Below are 23,404 nucleotides of genomic sequence, written 5' to 3' on the forward strand. Positions count from 1 at the left end.
GTGTTCTCTGCACCCTGTATGTCAAACCAACCAGAACAGACCGGATGCAAGCATTTGGCAGGGTTCTTACATTGCTGAGCCTCCCTTCTCTCAGCTTCGGCATCCCTCAGGTGCTTCCCAAAGTTGCGGGTCCTCAGTTCCCTCATCATGCGCCCCGCTTCAGCCAGCTCTCTGGAAAAATCACCTGAAGGCACCCTGTTTCCATCTCCCTCCGTCCCAGATATCTGCTTCACGAGAACTGGAAAACATCAAGCTGTTTATTAACCTGGGAATTCTGGACTCCAGGAGACTACTAAGAAAAGAGGCAGGGACTTTAACAGAGGGCTCGTATTGGCTTTTCAGTATCACTATAGGCTCTTTTTCACAATGCTAACTCTTTCTTTGTACAACAAAGACTAAAGTAGTATAAGAGATACTGAATCGGGCTGAATAACTCTTCTTACTGTGCACATTCCGGATGACATTTTTAATCTTCGAGTCCAGCTCTTTTGCACTTTGGGTTGTCTGATCAATGTTGTTATATAATGTTTGTGCTTTTCTGGAATTTATTTGAACCTATATGAAGAGTGAATTGATGAGTAACAAATTAAGTTGTTTGGGGAAAAAACTAGCAACAATTTGAAGCAAAAAATGAGTTAATGCTATTGACCTAACATATTACCTTTTCTTGCAAAGTTTCAAATTCACGATTCAAGTTACTCAGTTCTTTTTCCAGACCATCCATTTTTGATTTATGATTTGAAATGGTGGGACGGTAGCTGAGCAGCTGGTTCTGGAAAGTAAAATACCAAGTTAATCACACTCTAGAGCAGAAATTTGGAGGAAGTCTTATCAACTTGGTAAACCTGGTGATGATATGAAAAGATTCATTGAGTAAGACCAGTGCTAGTCCTTAGGAAAAAATATGGTTCTTTGAAATAGGCCTCATGAAGAATTTTCGTTTTGATGTTGTGATATGGTTCTAAAACAAAGTAGGAAAATTTAAAGACAAGAAGAGACAAGGTACTTTACTTGAATTAATGACCTAACCTTATAGAAATGAGGATGATGTCACTTACTTGGTGTATTAATTTTTAGATTATATAATAAAGTCAATTCTTTAAACTTATATTTTACTTGATTATGCTAAAAGCAAGTGTCTGTGGCTACTCTGTTGAAAGAATCTATAGATTCAAAGAATTATAGAGCAAGAGAAAAACTCAGAACTCATTAAATTGAATACCCTCATTTAATAGGAAAAAAATGAGAAAACAGAAACCTAAAAAAGTTGGGTGATTTGTCCATGCCATGGAAGTACAGATAATCCGTGATTGCTTCAAGACCAAAATCCAGGTCCCCTTCCTCTTTTGGGTACTGAATGGCAACATTGCTTTTAGAGGGACACTGCTGCGTATGGCTTCCCTGGTGGCTCAGACGGTAAAGAATCTGCCTATAATACAGGAGACCCAGGTTCGATCCCTGGGTCGGGAAGATCCCCTGGAGAAGGGAATGGCTGGCTACCCACTCCAGAATTCTTGCCTGGAGAAACCCACGGACAGAGGAGCCTGGTGGGCTACAGTCCATGGGGTCGCAAACAGTCAGATATGACTTAGTGACTAACACTGCTACTATTGCTGCATATAATATCTACAGTAGTAATTACTTTCAATTTTGGGTTGTTGTTAAGTTTTAACTTTTTGTATTATTTGGTTGCACTTAGCATACAGAATCTTAGTTCCCCGACCAGCAATCAAACCTGTACTGGAAGCACAGTGTCTTAACCATTGGACTGCCAGGGAAATCCCTCAATTTTCTGGAAAAAAAAATGTGTGAATATCTTCAAAGTTTTTACAAGAAAAAGCAATATTACTATCTCTACTTGTACATAAGAGCCAGCGTTGGGTAAAAGAACACAGGCTTTTCAGCTGAGGGCCAAACCCTAGGTGCACCACTTCATAGATAAGCCCATTGGGCCTTATATTAAGCTGCTGGGTTCTTTTTGGTGGTAAGTGGGCTAATGTATTATAAAATGTCATGTATACACAGAACCATTCAAAAAAGTTGGTTGCTTTGTCATACATATTCCTGCTCAGTTTTCACAATGTTTGTGTGATATTGCAAGAAGATTGTTCTATTTTAATTGTGCTGCAGGAAAACGAAGCACACGATTGCAGGTCAGAACACCTGGATAAGAGGTATAGTGGGTGAACATACTCTTTAGAATTTCATCTTGGTGTGAATTCTTCTAGAACCACCACATACTAGCTGTGTGATTGTAGGCAAGTTACTTGGCTTTTACATACCTGTAAAAAATAGTACTATTTTCCTCACAGGGTGTTGTAAGATTTAAGGAAAGCACTTAGCACAGGGCCCTGGGCACAGGATGGATACCGCAATGCTCGTCCCGTCCCTTCCTTGAAAAAGTGCAAGACTGTATTGATGACATCGGTCACTAAAGTGCCTTTTTTTTCCCTCTGAACACATAAAGGCTTTTCCCCTCTCCTCTCCATATTAAGCCTCCTGCTTCTGCTGCTGCTGCTAAGTCACTTCAGTCATGTCTGACTCTTCTCAACCCCATGGACTGCAGCCTACCAGGCTCCTCCACCCATGGGATTTTCCAGGCAAGAGCCTGTTAACCATGCACTAAAATTACCCTAATGGGACGGAAAAGAACCATATTTTCCAGCACTATTTATTTTTCCTGTAGGTACTCAACCATAGCCACTAAGGGTTTCGAAGTAGCCTTCATTCCCAAAGCCCTTAATTTTCCCTACTAGCTTAGGATTCATCTCACCTACTGAATTTTTTTACTTTTCAGTAGATTTTTAAAATTTTCTGTGATTTTTAAATTAGATCTTCTCACATTTACCTCTTCTTGTTTGGTTTCTTGTGTTTTAAAAGTTTTTCTAATTTCTTGTTTCTTTCACTGGATGTCACCCTGTAAAGCAGTTTTCAGACTGTCCTGTGATTTCCGTTTTTGCTATAGGGACTCATCACATGACTGCTGCTTCTGCTGCATGTCTTTCTCATTATCTTTCACAGTGTTTTCAGGCTCATTCTGAGAGGGTCTCTTGTGTCCTGCACTCTCTTGTGTCCTGTCCAGTGATTTCAGGGTCATCACCACTCCGGCTCCAGGGCCCCCCACCAGGTCTTATATCCGCAGCTTTGGACTTGCATACTATGGTGATGCTGACAATGTCACGTTGCAACATAAATCCTGGTCTGTGAATCTTGTCCACGTCCTGGCTATAAGGTTGTAGCTTTCCTAGTTCTCATACAATTGTTGCCTAACAATGGGAACTGGGCAGTTTCAAGTTTGTTTCTTCAGCCTTCATTTGTAGGCAGAAAAGTCCCCATTCCCCCCAGCCAGGAAGCCTGACTCCAGCCCATGGGGCACTTTCAGCCCCAATACTTCTCAGGATACCCTCTTGGCTACCTTCTTTCCAAGTGTACATAGAACATTCTCCAAGATGACCATGTTCTGAGCTATGAAACAGGTATCAACATACCTAAAGAGAGCTGGAATCATAAACCATTTTCTCTGATCCCAACAGAGTTAAACTAGAAATCAATTAATAGAGAGTTAACTGGAAAATCTTCAGTTTGGAAATTAAACAATATAGTTCTAAATAACTTAGCAATCAAAGATATGTCACAAGGGAAATCGGAAAATCTTTTGAACTGAATGAAAATGGAAACTGACACTTAAAAATGTGTGGGATACAGTTAAGGTACTGTTTAGGGGAAAACTTCTAGCACTAAATGCTTATATTAAGAAATGTTTTGGATCAGGAAACAAGCTTTTATCTTAAGAAACTAGAAAATGAATAGCAAACTAAACCCAAAGCAAGCATAAGGAAGAAAAGATATGGATAAGAACAGAAATCAATGAAATTGAAAGCTGAAAAACAACAGAAATCAATGAAATAAAAAGATCAATAACACTGATAAACCTCTAGACAGAATAATAAGAAAAAGAGATAAGACACAAATGACCAATAACCGGAATGAATGAGAAAGCATCACTACAGACTTTGCAGATATTAGAAGGATAATAAGGAAAAATTATAAACAATTATATGTCAATATATTTGGTATTGATAATTTACGTGAAATGAAAAAATTACTTGAAAGGCACATATTACCAAATATCACTCAAAAAGAAATAAATAATCCTAATTGTCCAATACCTATTTTTAATTGATCTGGTAGTTAAATTAAAAGAAAAACATTTAACAAAGAAAACTCCAGGCCCACATGGCTTCACTGGAAAATTCCACCAAACATTTAAAAAAGAATTATTGACAATTTTATCAAAATTCGCATTTGAATCTTCTGAACACTAGATACTGAGATAAAGACTATGAGAAAAATGAGACCAGAAACATTCAGTACGTAAGGAATGTTCACTTAGAAGTGTCAGCATTCTGTGTTCACTGTACTTTTCACCAGGAGAAATCTAATCTTCATTTAGAGCAGAGGAAGGACAGGTGCCCTGAATCTTAAGGGGAGTCAAGCTCCCCACCCCTCGCTGCATGAGGAGTATTCATTCACGCAGCATCTGTGAATCCACCGAGTAACTGCTCTGGGCCAGGCATCATGTGGGACCCAGGGGCACTTACCCTCAAGTCCTTGGTCTGGGTCTCCAAGCGCCTTATCTGCTCCAGGGTCCCTGCGCTGACACTCAGGCCCTGCAGCTGAGACTTGACCAGGCGCAGCTCGTCGTCCATGGTGGCCAGGTCGTTTAAGAGCGTCATCACACAGCTGTCACAATCTGTGGGGCCACAATCAGAGGCACACGTGCTGCGGGCTGGAGCCACAGGAATGCAGACCAAGCCCCAGGGCTGCACAGCAGCCCGGTTAATATACACATAGCCCATCACAGGCAGAAATCACCATCCGGGACTTCTCAGAGAAGGATGCAATTCTGAAAAAGGGAGATCTCTAGACGGGAGCATTTGACAAAGAAATGGTGCAGTGGGGAGAATGAGTGAGGATGGCCAACAGGTACAAACGTCCAGTTACAGAGGAAAACAAATATTGTATATTCACGCATATATGCGGAATCTAGAAAAATGGTACAGATGAACCTATTTGCGGCAGGTACAGAGATGCAGATGTAGAGAATGGACAAAGAGGGGGAGGGGAGAGTGGGACGAATCGGGGAGTGGCACTGACATGTACACCCCCATGGGCAAAGTAGCTAGCTACTGGGAACCTGCCAGACAGTGAAGCGAGCTCGGCTCAGGGTCTGTGATGACCTAGAGGGGTGGATGGGGTGAGGGCAGGAGGGAGACCCGAGGGAGACCCAAGGCAGAGAGCATACATGTATATGTATATAACTGATTCATGTCATTGTACAGCAGAAACTAACACAAGATTGTAAAGCAACTATACGCCAAGAAAAACATTTTAAAAAATAAAAAACAAGAGAAGTAACTTAGCATGTAAAAGGTACAGCATGATGATTATGGTTAAGGACACTCTATTATATATTTGAAAATCACTAAAAATGTAGATCTTAAAAATTCTTAATGCACAGAAGAAAATCTGTAACTGTGTGAATTGATAGATGTTAACTAACTGTGGCGATCATCTCACAACCTATACATATATCAAATCATTATGTTATAGACTTTAATACAATGTTGCATATCAACTGTATATCAATACAACTGGGCAAATAAATGGTGAACCTATGCAACTTGTTGCTGATTTTGTATGTGGGGAAATGAATAATAAATAGCTTTTATTTATTGAGTGCTTGCTATTTACAAGGAATCATGATAAGGGATTCATAAGCATTTTTCCAACAACTATATGAGATTAGTATAGTTACTATCAACCTCAGTTTTACCATTGTACAAATGATGAAACAGGCTTGAAGAAGCAAGGTCACTGGCATGAGATCATACAGATATTAGTTGGCAGAGACTGGATTTGACCCTAAGTAGCCCTGCTGGAGGAGGGCATGGCAACCCACTCCAGTATTCTTGCCTGGAGAATCCCATGGACAGAAGAGCCTAGTGGGCTACAGCCCATGGGATAGCACAGAGTCGAGATGGCTGAGGCGACTTAGCACACATGCAGCCCTCCTTCCACCTCCTCCCACCAGTGCTTTCCCATGTCACAGTCTGGGGTTCACAGACCTGAAGCTGAACCCCACAACCTGGAAAGGAGGGGGCACTTTCTTTACTCACCGTCGCATTCTTCTCCGGGACCACCATCTTTGGGTTCCTGGCTTATGCAGTCTGAAATGAGGAGTAAACAAAGAAGGCAGTGCTCCTAAACTTACTCTTCATGTACTTTTTAACTTGGCTTTTAGGAAAGCTAGTTTCAGAAAATTTCAGTCACCCAACCACCCAGTATCGCCAGCTCTTCCCTTCTCCCTCCTTCCCTGGGGCCACTGTTCTGAGAGCTGTCCTGGATCCCAGCAGTCTGGCTGCAGGAAGGTCTCTTGTGGCCTCTCTGATGATATATTGTTTCTTCTCTCTAAAGGGTCATGTGATTCCTATGAAGTTAACACTTCAACTTGTTACTGTTGCCTTCATTTGATGGCCTCTTGTTTTAAAACTGGTGATGTCTCTTCCAACATCATCGGAGAACATTCAATAAACACTCACTGAGTGCCTTTGACTCCCTAAGTTCCATGGCCCAGTGCTAGGGGCAGGAATACAAAGATAGAAGACAGAGTCTCTGCTGTCCTATAGGCGCGGGTTCAATGCTCCTTAATGGTCAGGGAACGTAATGGTCCTGCGGGGGAGGTAGACACATTTCACAACAGTGTGACAGAGGCTGTAAGGGAGATATGCGCACACACTGGACTAGCTTCACCAACTATCGCGTGCACATGCTGAATCTTGAGGTCCTCAGCTACAGGCAGGAAAGCCTAACGGTCATCCTTGGACATTCTTCACTCCGCTAACTTCTACTCCTTTCCCCATACCATGCATCCTTAATACTGAAATGTCCTCTCATTTCCCTCTGAAAAACCATCTAACTTCATCAAAGGAAAACTCTAAACTCGAAACTTTCTTAGACATGCAACAAGGAGGCTTTCAGGTGTGCTCTCAATCGCAGGCAATACTCTACACTTTGTCTGTATATAGATACGTTTTAAACCATGTTTGCTTTTCATCATAAAAAAATATATGTTTACTATGGAAAATTTGGAAAGATCAGAAAAATGATACATTAGCCTTGATCCTACCACTCAAAGACAATCAATGTGTCCCCAGTGTATATTTGCATACACTTTACTATATGTAATCATAGGTTTCTCTTACTCATCTTTTTTTAAAAAACACTTTTATTCACTCTTACATGTATATATAAGAAGGACTGATGCTAAAACTGAAGCTCCAGTATTTTGGTCATCTGATGTGAACAAAAGATTCATTAGAAAAGTCCCTGATGCTGGGAAAGATTGAGGGCAGAAGGAGAAGAGGTTGTCAGAGGGTGAGATGGCTGGGTGGCATCACTGGAAGCAATCAACATGAACTTGGGCAAACTCTGGGAGATGGTGAGGGACAGGGAGGCCTGGCGTGCTGCAGTCCATGGGGTCACAAAGAGTCAGACAGGCCTGGGTGACTGAACAACAACAATATATACATATAGCTGTGTCACCTTATTTCCTCAATTAGACCGTGAACTCCTTATAGGCAGGAAACAAGGTTCTATTTCCTTCATAGACTTCTGCAAATACAGCACCTTGGACAGTCTACGGGGAACTTGACTTATGAGGAGGACTGATTTATCAGTGCAATTTTCTCAACAAGTTTGAGTTTTGACCACTAAGGAATCTGTCTGTTACTAGGTAGAAAAAAAAAGAATAAATGAAAAAGGGGTGGGGGGAGGGAATCCCACAGGGACAAATGCATCTCATGTGTGAACATTTTATTCCATTCGAGGAACGAATAGTTGCCATCCTCATTTCAGGTTGCTTATTTTTGTTATTAGAGTAGGGACAAGGAGGCTTGAAAAGGCATCCCTCTCAAAGTATGATGTGTTTGATGTTGAAACTTCTCCTGAACACCTCCAAGGACCTCCAGAGACAGTAGAACTCATCTCCTTTTAAGCCAGTCCTTTTCATCTTTAACCATCTGACACTTTCTATTTGGAATGATTTACGATAGGCCTCCCTGTCGCTTCCACTCCCGGAAGCGAGTTCCAGTGCTTAAGTCACATAGAACGAGACCCACCCTTCTCCCACACATGCCCATTTCAGATCTGTCCTTTCCAAGTCCACTCTCCACTGCCCTCTCCACAGGGCTACAGGTCCCTTCATAGCTTCACTGTCTTTCTGAAGCGTGTCTACTGCTTTGTAAAGACAAACCCCCACACCCCCCACCCCCCACGGAGGACCTGCATGGGCAGTGGACCAGGGAACAGTAAGTCACCTGGTTCTGGACACCAGAACTCGGTGGAGGCAGTACGAGGTGTCTAAGGGGCCATGTCACTCTGTTGATTCATATCAAACTCACCACCGATTGAAACCTTAGCCGTGACTCACTCACCACTACAGGACTGACCACATGCAAGCCTCAACATAATTTTGTCTGGTTAGAACTGGCCCCTCACTCTAGGCTGCTGAGGACCTGTTTATTCTAAATGTGTCATAGTAGGTGTTTTCCGGCTCCTCCAACTTTGCGTCATCTGATAACTGAGTGGGCAGGCCTTCTATATTTCCATTCAGGTCAATGATATTGGACAAGATGGAGCTCACACAAAGCCCCAGAAAGTGACCGCAGGCACCTCATTCTAGACTGACAAGGAGTCATTTACTCTGCAGTCCTTTGGGAACAGTCATTTGAGCAGATCTAACCCACGCATCCAGGGTGTAGTTCTTTACCTTGTCTATAACATGAGAGATTTTATCTAAGGATTTGGTATTGTACTATATCAATGGCGTATTCCTGATAAATCCATTAATATTCTCCATTAGACAGAGGATGAGGTGGTTGGATGCCATCACTGACACAACAGACAAGAGTCTGAGCAAACTCCAAGAGACAGTGGACTGGGAAGCCTGGCGTGCTGCAGCTGGACATGACTTAGTGACTGAACGACAACAAATATTTTCCTTCAAAGAAGGAAACGAAGACTCTCTCTTTTTTCCCCCGCTTCCTTTTTCTCCTAATCCATCTATACTAACTTCCAGTTAATGTCTTTTTCCTGGTAGGTAAAATCTCAATTATACACTCACATTCTAGAACAGTTACTGCTTTAGGAGAAGAGCACTTTGAATTCTTCAGATACACACACAAAGGAAGCTGATGAGAAAATAACCTTATAATGGCAAAGAGAGATCTCACCAAAATCACTGAAAATAGAGTCTAAAGTTATTTGGGCTATAATTAAAGAAGTTTTAAAAAACAATTTACCTTAAAAAAAACCTACTTGAAGTTAAGTTATTCATCAAAGCTGTGAGTACTACCTAAGCATTCCCAACTTTGTCAAAACAAGGGCACAATTTGTTACGTGCAGTTGTGTGCGTGCTTCCTGAAAAGGTCTGTTTGGCTTCTTTGCCTGCTATGATATACCAGTTTGATAAAGGTAGGTTAACAGAGGTGTGAGTTGATCTTACCTCCGTTCAGGGGGTCACAACTGCCCAACTGGCCATTGCTGTTACAATTGCATGGCTGGCAGCTGCCTCCAAATTTCTGGGGATTTCCAAAATATCCGGGAGCACACCTACACAGAATACAGAAAAAGAGAGGAAACACCCAAAGAATGAGTCATTGACTCCACCCAGTTTTCTCAACTTCCAGCTCCCTGTTTGGGATATCGTAGCCCTGTGGGAGAAAAGGCTGACATAGATTTGCATGAGTGAATGTATCTCAGTAGAGATATTTGTGACTTGAATGGGAATGGTGAGGGTGGGAGGCAGGCAGAGATTTCTCCCTTCCCCCTTGACACGCAAATGACATACCTACAGCCAAATGGCTGATGAACAAAACACAAACAGGAGTCAGTGGTCTGACCAGTATGGAAATTAGGGATGGGTGAATTTTATGCAAGAGCTGAATTTCTGAAGATATCACACAATTACATACTGCTTAATTTACAGCTAATTTCCTCAAAGGTTAAAAAAAAGGAAAATTCATACAATTTCAATTTTTTGCATAAAGGGGGATTTTATTAATATTTCTTATTGTACTATTCCAACTCTGAATAATTCATATTTATTTGCAATAATTACTGCAGTGATGTACATAAGGGGCTTAAATAACTGAGCAGTTACAGCTGCTACCTTGGCCTGAGGCCTTATTATTCTAGATGATTTAGTGATGAGATGTCAGTTTCTTATTTATAAGTTAAAAGATCACATTTCCTTGACGGTGAGTTTCTACTTTTCTCAAACAACAAAACAAACCCATGTTAACGTTTCTGGAACTGGGAGGTAAATCAAAATATTTCTGTTCATTAGCAAAGTTCCACTTCCACTCTATTACCCCCTCCCCCAATTGTTATTAAGTTGGTATGTGTGTGTTGTCTTATTATCAGTGGAACTGATAGAATCAAGGGAATATGGCATTTGACTCTCTTCCCAAAATTTAGGGCTTCCCATGTGGCACTAGTGGTAAAGAATTCTGCCTGCCAATGCAGGAGACGTAGGAGACAAGGGTTCGATCCCAGGGGTAAAAAGATTCCCTGGCGGAAGAAATGGCAACTCACTCTAGCATTCTTGTCTGGAGAATCCCATAGAGAGAAGCCTGGCAGGCTACTGTCTATGGGGTCACAAACAGTTGGACACGACTGAAGCGACTGAGCAGGCATGCAACCCAAATTTAAGCTTTGTATCAAAGAATTTCCAGGCAATTTAAATACCCTTTTCTAGTGGATAAACTGGTGATGTAGTGCAAAGGACACAGGCTTGGAGTCAGTAAGATCTGGCTGCATGGATTCCTGCTTCATCACCGTGCGTGTAATCTTGGGCTTATCTGAACCCCACAAGCTTCCACTTCTTCATCTATTCCTCTTATAAAAATGTAAGCTCCATGAGGATGTGATTTTGGGAGGCTGTTTTGCTCACTGATACATCCTTAGCACCTGGACAGTGCCTGGGCACATATTAGGTATCAGATATAAATACATGCTGAATGAATGAATGAAAAATTGTACTAACCATATCTATTTTGGTGGATGGATATAAGATAAAAGATAAAGCAGTAAAGAATCTAGTACAATGCCTGCATATGACAGACACTCAGTAAAAGGCAGCTACTACCATTTTAAGACATGATGAAAATATTCATGTAATGGTATGTATGTATTAACTGGTATCATTTGGAATGACTACATTTCAGAAAGTGGATAGGAAGTAGAGAACCCATGTATTCCCTAATTATCAGGAAGGTAACTAAGTTGAGGTGGCTTATCCAAGTCTACTAAGCAGGCTGTCCTAATAATAGGGCTTTCCTTGAAGTGGCCAGCCCCATATTCTGCCTCCTAACCACGCTACCCAAAAGATCTCGGTTTAAAATACTTTTTCTTCAGGTGTCTCACTTGTATCTAAACTTTCTACGTAAAAGATACATATTTACAAAATACCTTACTTAAAAGTTACATAAATATTCCAGAAATTTTATTCTGCTTCTTCCTTAATCTTCCAAAGCAGAATAAAATTTCTGGAATATTTATGTAACTTTTAAGTAAGGTAATTTGAAAAGACTCTGATGCTGGGAAAGATTGAGGGCAGGAGGAGAAGGGGATGACAGAGGATGAGATGGTTGGATGGCATCACCGACTCAATGGACATGGGTTTGGGTGGACTCCAGGAGTTGGTGGTGGACAGGGAGGCCTGGCGTGCTGCGGTTCACGGGGTCCCAAAGAGTCGGACACGACTGAGCGACTGAACTGAACTGGTGCCTTTCTTCTTATTTAGCCATGGTAGTGGCTAAACACAATGAACTAAAGTAAAACTTCCTGATTTCATAGATGACATTGGTACAGCAAATGAAGAGCCGAGAGAGCTTCTGTCATCTGTGGCTCTGAACAGCTGAGGGAGAAACTTGTCCCAGAGCATGGGGTTGGTGGGGGGGGCGGGGGGGGTCTGGAATGTGAGCTGGGAACCCTTCCCTGCCCTTCCCCCAACCTCTGTCCAGCTCTCCTGCATACATCTTTATTCTTCACTCCACACTGTGCTTGTATTTATCATTGCAGAGCTAACCACGAGTGGCTGATGATGCCTGGCAGCCTGGCACAGAGTGGGTGCTCAATAAATGTCTAACAAACGAGAAAATTTGACATTAAAATGGCATTAAACTGTAGAAAAGTTTTTTACACTTGATGTTAGCCAAAAGGCTGAGAAGCGATAGAAAAATTTTTAGCGATGGAAAAGTTTTGTTTCTTTTTTAAACAATACTTGCTTCCTTGATATATGATCAAATGTAACAAACCTAAGCTGAGACTACTGTTAATTAAGAATTTCCCTTTTCCAATCAGCTGCCGGCCAAATGGATGTCTCGAGACTGGTGCTGTTTTCCACTTCACTGTTTGTGAAGAACTGTATGGAGCATTAAATTAGGAAGCCTCTCCCAGATGCCCCATAGCTTTCAAATCATGGAGCCTGGAAGATCCTTCCAGGCCCACTCCCCACTCTACCTATCTTTCCTGTCTCACTCAGGGTGGCTGCCCCTTCCGTCCTTCCCCCTTCAGTTCTAGTGGGATGCCCCTCCTGTTGCAGCCTGATTTAGCCCAGTTCCCTCTGTTTTAGGGCTAACCCTGGTGACGTAGGCTGTAAAGAATTCACCTGCAATATAGGAGACCTGTGTTGGGAAGATCCCCTGGAGAAGGGAATGGCAACCTCCTCCAGGATTCTTACCTGGAGCATCCCATGGACAGAGGAGCCTGGTGGGCTACAGTTCATGGGGTCACAAAGAGTCAGACACGACTGAGAGATTAACACTCTCACTTTTTCTATTTCAACAGCCCTTTGTATGCCTATTCACCACTAGACTGGAAAACCCTTGAGGGCAGAGTCTGTGCTCTGGTTCCTCCTGTGTCTCTAATGCTCAGGACAGTGCCAGGCAGATACTGGGATGGAAAGAATGACTAATAGATGTGAGACAAACGTGAGCTAGGTTCCCTTTGCAGAAATGAAAAACAGAAAAAATTTGAATTGCTCCTTTTTACCATGGGGTAGTGTCCAGACCCTCAGCTGATGCCCATAAAAAGGGTGTCCCCTCTTCCACTCATGGCAGGTACCCTTGAGGCCCTTTGACTTGCTTACATTACTTCCCTGACCTGAGCTGTCTTCCAGCTCCACCTCCCAGCTCCACTGGGTTCTAGCCATCCCCTCAACCTACGTAAGTCCCACCTTGTCCATAAAATGTTTCGGATACCCCTAGTCCACAGTAGCCCCCCTTACGATAAAATTCAGTTGAATTGATTTTGTGTGTGTGTGTCTTTTTTAATTTGGTTAAACTCTTCTAAAGTTATCCCTAAAAACAATATGCCAGAATAGTCCAGGAAAAAATTTAAGTAAGGGTTATGGAGGGCACCTGGCTCAACCAAACAGTCAGTCATTTTATAGTTTCAGAAATGATTCAGAAGTGATAATGGCACAAGAACCAAATAAAATGTACAAATCCCCAAGTCCATACAGAAACTTCGTACATATTTAGCTTCAGTGAATGCCTTCCCTGGTGGCTCAGTTGGTAAAGAATCCGCCTGCAATGCAGGAGACCTGGGTACAATCCCTGGATTGGTGAGATCCCCTGGAGAAGCTTCAGTGAATTCATCTAACAGGACCCAGGCAAAGAGGGATGAGGGCATGAGCGTATGGGAATCTGTCCCCATCAGTCTGCGAGCACACATCCTATGGTGAGCATAACACGAGGGATGTGAGCTTGCTCTCCCTCCAGCTGGGCTCGTCTCTCTGTGCCTCTCCTGACAAGAACGCTTCCCCCTACAGAGTACAGTTCTAGATGAAGCCAGATGCTGTGCACATTTCATGCAGCATGGTCCCCCTGGATTATGGAGACACAGAATACTGGAATATTTGAGCTCTGGTCAATTTTTGTCCTATATGTTGACCCTAAGTCTATCTGCCATGTGAGAAGCAACACCATAAAAAAGGCGGTTTCAATATTTCACTAACATCGAGATTTGAAGTTAAGAAGTAAAACCACTAAAGTTCAAAAACAGGGATTTCCCTGGGGGTCCGGTGGTTAAGATTTCATCCTCCCAATGCAGGGGGGATGGGTTCAATCCCTTATCGGGGAGCGAATATCCCATATCCCTCACAGTGTGGTGATATAAAACCGAAAAACCAAAATAGGTATAAACATTTATATCCAACTTTCTCCAAGGCCAAGAGTCGGGGGGATGATGGAACTTACGTGGAACTTCCTGGCCCTGACATGATGTTATCAATGAATACTTATTATTATGGAAACAGACTGAAAATGAAAGTGTTAGCCACTCAGTCACGTCTGACTCTTTGCGACCCCATGGACTGTAGCCCACCAGGCTCCCTCTCTTCATGGGATTCTCTGGGCAAGAAGACTGGAGCGGGTTGACATTTCTTTCTCCAGGGAATCTTCCTGACCCAGGGATCGAACCTGGGTCTCCTGCACTGCAGGCAGATTCTTAACTATCTGAGCCACCAGGGCACCCTGCAAGGAACAGATTACTAATATATAATTAAATGAGAAAATAAGTCAAAACAAAAATCAAAACTGAAATCTACATTATTGTTAAATATAAAGTCTGTGCATATAGAACTGATGTGTAAGAACATATAACAACTTTTTTTGGGGGGCTGCATGTGGGATATTAGTTCCCCAATTAGGGACTGAACCTGTGTCCCTTGCAGTACAACCAGGGGACCATCAGGGAATTCCCTTCAGCAAATTTTAACCATTGTTTTCTGTAGGCAGAATAACTGAACACCACAGTAGGTGGGCAGGCGTGAGCATAGGGCAACTGTAAGGGTGTGGTACTTACTAGTTTTTTTGCCTTATTAGCTTTTGGCGCACCTATTTTATGGGGATTCCCAGGTGGCACTAGCAGTAAAGAACCTGCCTGCCAATGCAGGAGATAGTAAGAGACATGGGTTTGATCCCTGGGTCGGGAAGATCCCCTTGGAGGAGGGCATGGCAACCCATTCCAGTATTTTTGCCTGGAGAATCCCCATGGACAGAGGAGCCTGGCAGGCTATACCCATGGGGTTGCAAAGAGTCGGACACAACTGAAATGACTTAGCACACACGCACCTGTCTTACATCATTTTCATAATTTATAACACTTTTTATAATTATGTACTGATCTTATGATAGTTATTTTGAACTTTAAAATGTTATCCACATGATTCATTTTACTGTTACTTTCTCAGATATAAATGTATGTGTATGCTCTCTTCCTGTTTAGATGACAAGTATCTTCTGTACCCTTCACAATAAGTGGGCAGAATAGCTAATTATGAAATATTGTTCAGGAAAAACGCAAGCTTGGCTCTGCGCTGTTTATAATCAAGTACATACCTTCCATTCTGTAACATGTATCCTTTTGCTTCCCAAACATTACTAAACACCTATTATATGAATAGCAGCTCACTAGGCACGAAGGGATTCAGAAATGGGTGAGACACAGACTGTCCTGCCAGTGTTCATAATGTTGTGTGTGCATTAACAGGGGTGTGTGTGTAGGCAAACCTAGGGCTGTGGATATGTGTGCATGTGTGGGAGTAGGTAGAGTTGCATGTTTGTGTACAGGCAAGCAGGGATGTGTATATTTGGGGATAGAAGTTTGAGTTTCGATGGTGGTAGGAGTATGTAGATATATGTCTGGGTAGGGGCATGCAGGAGTGTGCGTGGGAGTGGGGGTATGTAGGCATATATGTAAGCACGTGGGCATACAGGGGCGTTTGCTAGAGTGTATAGGCCTATGACATATTGGCCCTAATTCTCAAATTTCCACATGTACAAACCAAGGAAGAGAAGGAAGTTAATGATTTATGAAGTGACAGTCTTGTGTTTTTCCCAAGAGACCTTTTCCCAGCCTCAGAGAAACCAGAGGCCCCACCCCATCTCTGAGCCCCACCCGCACCCAGGGTGCCTGCAGCAGCCTGCCTGCAGAGCCCACCCCACCTGTGAGATGGGGAGGAGGTGAGAAGGCGGGCACGGGGGAGGGCGGCACCCACCTTTCACAGCGTGTTCCTGTGTATCCAGGTTTGCAGAAGCACTGGACGTTTTCTCCAGTCACAACACAGCCAGTGGCAAAACTTAAAAAAAAAAAGACAGAAAAAAGCCCCAGTAGAAACATAAACCCACAGGTTTTTATGCTCATTATTTTTTGCCACATGAAGTGAAACTGGAAACCAAGGGTCCAGGTACCTTTCATGTGAAGAAAATTTTGCCCATCAAAACTTGTCGAGAGAATGATGAATGATTTCAGCTGACATCAGGCAAATCTGGGTGAATAGAGACTGAAGGCATTTTTATTTTCGGCTTGGAGAAATACATTCCTTCCCTTAAGACAGAGTAAAGTAACGCACTTGGGAAGAGATGGTGACGACAGCACTTTTTCCAGAAATAACAAGGAAGGAATCAAACAAGTCTGGGCAGAAGAGAGGAACAGAGAGTTCTGATTCTTCAAAAAAAAATTTTTCCCCTCCTTGCTTATTCTAGTTCTTTTATTTTATACTGGGCACAATCCCTTCTGGGAAGAAAAAGTATGTGTGTGGAGGGCTCGGGGGTGGGGGCAGGCCCACCCAGAGTGCCCTCAGAGTCCCAGAGGGGACTAAAGCCCAGAGCATGCTTGGGCCCAGCTAGCTCTGTGGACATGGTCCCTGGTGATTTCCACACTTTTCCAATCAGGCTGTTGGAACTTCTATTCTCTTTCTTTTAGTTCTGAACTGGTGTGTTTATAGAAGCTTCTTTTAAAAAAAAATTAAACCAAGAGACCATGAATAAGTCCTTGTTGCCTTACGAAGAAACATCTATGACCACTGAGCATTCCACTGACATAGATCTGAGGGGAAATAACTCCATTTATCACTAGCTGGTAAGAGAATTCTGATTTTTAAAACTATGTGTTTATTTGGGTGTGCTGGATCTTAGCTGTGGCTCATGGATTTAGTTGGGCTTCCCAGGTGGTACTAGCGGTAAAGAACCTGCCTGCCAATGGAGGAGACATGAGACTCCTGTTTGATCCTCGGGTCAGGAAGATCCCCTGGAGGAGCGCCTTCCTGGAGAATCCCATGGACAGAGGAGCCTGGTGGGCTCCCTAGGGTCGCAAAGAGTCAGACTCGACTTAGCACGCACGCATGTAAGCTTAGTCGCTCTGTGGCATATGGGATCTTAGTTCCCCAGCCAGGTATTGAACCTACATCCCCTGAATTGGAAGGTGGATTCTTAATCACTTGACCACAAGGGAAGTTTCAAAGAGTTCTTATTTGGGAAGCTTCTCTTGGACAATTAGATAGATATAGAGTTACACCTTTAAAGGGACAGTTAGAAATTTGTCAGCAGTATTAATATTGCTGGAAGGAGAATTAGATAAAAATAGGATTTTACTGATACATCCTAGGAAATGTGTGTTACTTCAACTACACAGAAGCTGAAAGCTGACCCTTGATGATAACATGCTTTGCAACTAAAGATTAAATGCTTTCCCCAAGCACCCTGTGAACATCTTGCAGCTTTTTACTCTCTCCAGCTTCTGTTCAAACAAGCCTGGGCAAGTGTCAAGTGATAGATCCCTTTACAAATAAAGCCACAGGACCAGGCAGGTCTAAGGAGTATCAAACACACAGATAGCAAAACAGAGTGGATATTTCAAATACGTATCTCCAGAAAAGCCACATTGGGCAGGTGGCTTCTAATAATTTTAAGACTTGGCCAATTTCTCTGCTAGCTCAGCTGATATCAGCCAGCCTTGTGGTCCACACTTGCTCCTGAACCTGTGCACTACTGGTACTTGATCACCATCATTCTGATTTTTCAAATCAAACCTTGCTTCACTTGGTTACCTGTTTATATTTTGTCTGGACTCACAGTGAACTTGTGATTATGAGCAAGAGTAGGACAAAGTGCCAAAGCCAAACTGAACATGGATTATCACGAAAGGAAAATGACGGCTTTCTACCTACAGAGTCTACTGACCTTACTGGAGCCTGGATGATAATGCAGATCACATCTCTCTGAGGCTCAGAACTGTCCTGTGGCTTCCATCACACTGAGGATAAAAATCCTTAACATCCAAGTGCCTTACTCTAGCCTGAAAGGTACAGGATCTGTATCCTGGCTGTCCCACCAACCTCATCTCCCAGCCAGCTCTCTCTCAGTGCAATCAAGCCATCCATGCCTTCTTACTGTCTACAAACAATCACAGGAGTTTTCTCATCTGTTTTTTTCCCCCTTGCCATGGACCCTCATCATATTGTCTTGGTACTCCACCTCATCACTCAGGAGTCCCTGCCCAACAACTCCAGAAAGCTCTGCTACCACCCTCTGTAAAGAATCCACTCACTATCTGTCACATAACGCTTTTCTCAGTGGTGTGGCCCATCTCTGAAGTTATACTTCAGACTGATTTGTGCACATTTTACTGAGTAACAACCCCACTCTCTCCTCACATTCTTCAGGTGAAGCTTAATGTCTTTGCCAGCCTTCTTTACTGCAGTTACCCCAGCATCTGGAGAAGGGATGGTGCTCAATAAATTGCTTAGCCATTGAACAAATAGCAAAAGAAAAGAGGAAAAGGCAAAACTCTGAAGAACACAACTTGGAGAGTCTGTTTTTGTTTGGTTTTGTTCCCATTTTGTTATTCCTTTTTTAAAAATAGAAAATTGTTTTATTGAGATAGACTTCACATATCATACAATCCACCCACCTAAAATGTTAGATTCAATGGCTTTTAGTGTGTTCACAGAATTGCACAGTCATGATCACAATCAATTTTAGAGCATTCTCATCACCTCTAAAAGAAATTTTATGCCATTTAACAGCCCCTTCCCATTTCTTCCCACCACCCATTCCCCAGCCCTAGACACCCATCAAACTATTGGGTTGGCCCAAAAAGTTAAATCGGGTTTTTCCATCACGGCTACAAAAAATCCGAATGAACTTTTTTTGCCAACTCAATACTTCCTGTCTTCATAGATTACTGTCAAACGTCTACAGTACCTGTCTGAATGAGGACATGGGCAGACTCTACAGGATCCATGAACGGTGTTCCAATAGTGGCCCTCTTTACAGCGCTCACAGTGTTCCCCTGCAGTGTTATGCTGGCAGTTCTTGGGAGAGAGAAACGGTAAAATTAATAACAACCTACTACATTTATTACTATTGAGATTGCTGTCATCTTAATTACTCACACAATTATAACTCAAATCCTCTGACACAGCAATATAGGTTTTGTTAATCATATGCTTTTCCTACCCAGCCAATCATTGTTGGTGCCAGAAAAATGGTGTACTTGCCCTTCCATCAGCTATGCGGTGTTATCATGGGGAGGAAGGGTGAAATGGAGCCAGATCAGTGGGGTTAAAATCCCACTTGAACATTCCATAGCTGTGGGGATCTTGGGCAAGTCCCTTCACCTCTCTGGGCCTTGGTGAGATTTTTTAATAAATCTACTTTTTTTGCCCATGCCACATGGCATGTGGGATCTTAGTTCCCTGACGAGGGACCGAACCTATGTCCCCTACACTGTGTGGAAGTGGCTGAGTGTGAAGTCTTAACCACTGGACTGCCAGGGAAGGTCCATATAAATCAATATTAATGGTGTATGATTTATATACTATTCTCATTTTCCTAAAATGTACAGTTAAAATAATGCCCACTTTCCAAGGTTATCAGGACTTGTAGGATCCAGAGAGGAGTCTCTCAGGGGTGTCAGGTGAGGGTGCTGGCGGCTTCCTGTACTTTTACTTTGCTCGGCCTCCCTGACTCTCTCAGAAACATGTGTTCTTTTGACCTAAGTGTTCCCCTTTTCACATTAGCTCCCTTTCTTTATTATTTATTTACTTGGCCATGCAGGGTCTTAGTCGTGGCAGGTGGGATCCAGCTTCCTGACCAAGGATTGAACTCAAGCCCCTGCCTTGGGAGCTCAGAGTCTTAACCACTGGATCACCAGGAAAGTCCCAGTTTCCTTCCTCTTATGGCTCCAAATGACAATTTTAAAGAAGAACTGCCTGGAGAGAGATGTTTCAGTCCCATGTCAACTTAGTTCTGAGCTGAAAACACTGAAGAAGTAAGAACGTGGAGAAGCAAGAATTGTGGTGAGGTTACCTGAATCCTATGATAAATCCTCCCCAGACCCCTCTGAACTCTGGGCCTTTATAGGGGCACAGGGAAAGGAGCATAGAAGGGGGTTAGAAACTGAGTTGCTTGATAAAAAGCCCATAAGAATGTCTGAAATACCACTCACTCTCAGCTGAAAGCATCTACCCTGAAATCTGTCTTCCTCAGTCCTGCAAATTTGAGGCATCTACCTATCAGATTTCCTTGTTTTACTGTCAATGAGTGAGTGAATGAATGAATCCATATCCACCCTCACAGCATGTGCTTTCCAAGGTCCCTGTGACGGCAAATATCTACTGTGCGTGAACTAGCTGCTCAGCTATGCTAGGTATCAGGGGCACAAAGACAGATTGGAACCCTGACTCAGGGGTGGGAATACGATGACAGAGGTGTTGGCAGCATGCCCTAATAGCCAGAGGAGCCTCAGGGAGGCGATGAGGCCTGTGTGGAGGACAGAAGGAGAGGAAGGAGCTAGGTGGAGAAGGGAGGAAGGACACACTGGGCGCAGGGGTTGGTGTGCACAGGACCTCAGTCTTGCAGGAGCATAGTGGTGTGGACGGACAACCTGCAGCAGCTGGTGCTCCCGAGGGTGAAGTGCAAGGGGGCAGGCTATGGCTGGAGAGGCGGCAGCACAGATCAAGGGGCCCTGAGGCTGCCTGAGGAGTGTGAACGTCTGGTAATGAGCCTCAGGGGATCCCCGAGTCAGCTGTGAGTTTCAGATAAATCATCCTGGAGGTAGGGGAAGACTGGCTCCAGCAGCAGGGAATAAAAAGGACGAAAACCAGCGTGGTGCTCCAGTAGATGGGACTTCGAACTCCCTATGCAGGGGGCCTGGGTTCGATTCCTGATCAGGAAACTAGATTCCACGTGCTGAAACTAAGAGTTTGATGCCTCATCTAAGAGCTGGGGCAGTCAAATAAATAAATTAAAATAATTAAAATAAATATAAAATGGGCTTCCTTGGTGGTACCAGTGGTAAAGAATCTTCCTGCCAATGCAGGAGACATGAGAGACGTGGTTTAGATCCTTGAATCGGGAAGATTCCCTGAGGCAGGAAGTGGCAATGCACTCCAGTCATCTTGCCTGGGAAATCCCATGGACAGAGGAGCCTGGCTATGGGGTTGCAAAGAGTCAGACACAACGGAGCAATCACATGTGTTAAGCATAAAAAATAAAGTAAGATAATTGAAAAGTAAAATTCCCTTAAAAATATATAAAAAGGAGGAAAACTGAAGAACGACGATGAGAAGAGAGAGGAGGGAAGGAAACGAAGGGAAGCTGAGACGTGACTGGGTAGCAAAGGCAGAGGAAGGGAGAGGAAGCGGCCAGGAGAAGGCGGAACAGCAGCGCCTCAGCAGAGAGCAGCGAGCCGGTCATCAGAGCTCCGGCGGCCAGCGGCGCCCACAGCACACGTCACTGGCTTCGGCTGCCTCCCTGCTGGCCACATGCTGCTTCACTGGCGGGGGGTGGGCTGGCTTCTTTTCACCCTTTGAAGCTTATACTTGAAAGGACAGGGAGAGGCGCACATGTGTGAAGGTCTCAGATTTCAGAATTGACTCTGGACCTCGGGAAGTGGGGGCCAGTGTACAGGATCATCCCGTCTGCCAGCGAAAGGGGCTGGGTCTCCTCACTTCTGTTTTCTGAGGATGGGGCTGTGTGCACAGCTCCCGGGCAAGGGCCATGTTGGAGAGCAGGGCCAGCACCCACGGCCTGCCACTGAGCTGCACCCGTGTGTGTGTACTCATGTGTGCACATGTACATGTGTGTACACAAGCACACCCCCCACCACACAGCAAGCCTCCTGAGAGTAGGGATTATGTCCGATGGTTCTAACCCCAGCACTTAGCTTGGTCCTTCCCATAAAAGCAAATACTCAGCAAGGGTTCCCTGAATGAATCAGTTCTAGAGGGCATGTGGCCGTCAAGGACAAGGGAAGACGGAGCTGCAAAGAAAAGTGAGAAAGAGAATATTGTTGTTTGATTCAAACATGAATTATGACTCTCACTAGCGATCCCTTCACTGGGTGGATGGACTACAGAGAAAACTCCCTTTGTTCTCTGGCAGCTTTTATAAAGTGGCCTTGCAATGACTCAACAGCAAGATAAGTATTTTTCATGACAGTGTCTACCTGTGTTACACACATCACACAGTATGAAATACAAACGATTACATGAGATACCAAAGAGCTGGAAAATACTACTGCCTGACATCTCTTACACTTTTGGAACTTATACGGCTAAAGTCCTACAGAATATTCTGTCAGCCTCTTTACGACAATTTCCTGTCCTGGCCTGTTCTGTCTTGCAGAGGAAATAGCTCCTCAGGACACGCTGAATGGGCATAAAACAGTCTAGGAACTCAAAGAGCTGAAACACACTCTAGGTGCCTCACACAATGCAGAAGAAGCCCGCGCCAGGACAATGTATTTCTGAACCGCACAAAAGAAGTGGGGGCTCTGTATTCAGGCACCAACGTGGCCTCCTTTCCTCAGAACTGTCCATCTTCCTTCTAGCTGGGGAGGCCGTGGCTACTGGAGGGGGGACCTCTGAGGATAGGGAGGAAGACAGCAGAATAAAAACTGTTTTGCTTCAGGATGCATGAGAAAAATCTCCTGAGAACCTAGTTTTGTGTGGGAGAATTTTCTAAAACATACCCTAGGAAGGTAGTTTTCTGGTGGCTAAGTCATAAACCACTGGGACTCCCCTTGCCTGTCTTCCCCCATGAACGCACTGCCTTGGCAGCCATGGGGGTTAGTGTTTGATGGATGGAGAGTGTGCCTTCAGCCTTTGCAAGCATCTCCTCCTCCTCTGATCAATTTCTTCAGCCACAGCTCATCTGACAGCAATGAGGTCTCCTCCCTGCAACCTCCTGCCCCACCGCACCCTCAACAAAACTGAGGTCCAAAGGAGTAGCTCTGGTTTACCATATCCTGGCAAGAGTTAGGGCTTCCCCAGTGGCTCAGGGGTAAAGAATCTGCTGGCAGTGCAGTAGCTGCAGGAGACACAGGTTTGACCCCTGGGTTGGAAAGATGGAGGAGGGCATGGCAAGGATGTCATGCCAGTACCCTTGCCTGGAGGATCCCATAGACAGAGCAGCGTAGTGGGTTATAGTCCACAGGGTGGCAAAGAGTCGGACATGACTAAGCCACTTGGCACACACGCATGGCAAGAGTT

The 23,404-nt window shown here is 43.8% G+C and overlaps 1 protein-coding gene across 2 annotated transcripts in view; it reads right to left on the reverse strand.

Moving 5' to 3' along the window:
- LAMA3 (laminin subunit alpha 3) overlaps positions 1 to 23,404 on the reverse strand; it is a 78,785-nt gene that overhangs the window by 51,534 nt on the left and 3,847 nt on the right. The window contains exons 3-10 of one of the 2 annotated variants that reach the window (XM_068993764.1): positions 19,113 to 19,222; positions 16,127 to 16,207; positions 9,566 to 9,672; positions 6,180 to 6,230; positions 4,602 to 4,753; positions 662 to 772; positions 444 to 555; positions 71 to 238 (exon numbers count right to left, since the gene is read on the reverse strand). In XM_068993764.1, the coding sequence (XP_068849865.1) occupies positions 71 to 238; positions 444 to 555; positions 662 to 772; positions 4,602 to 4,753; positions 6,180 to 6,230; positions 9,566 to 9,672; positions 16,127 to 16,207; positions 19,113 to 19,222 (892 nt within the window). The remainder of the gene's footprint in view (positions 1 to 70; positions 239 to 443; positions 556 to 661; positions 773 to 4,601; positions 4,754 to 6,179; positions 6,231 to 9,565; positions 9,673 to 16,126; positions 16,208 to 19,112; positions 19,223 to 23,404) is intronic. The other variant, XM_068993765.1, reaches the window with a different exon arrangement.

Source organism: Capricornis sumatraensis, chromosome 21 (genome assembly GCF_032405125.1).
Source record: "Capricornis sumatraensis isolate serow.1 chromosome 21, serow.2, whole genome shotgun sequence".
Lineage (NCBI taxonomy): Eukaryota > Metazoa > Chordata > Mammalia > Artiodactyla > Bovidae > Capricornis > Capricornis sumatraensis.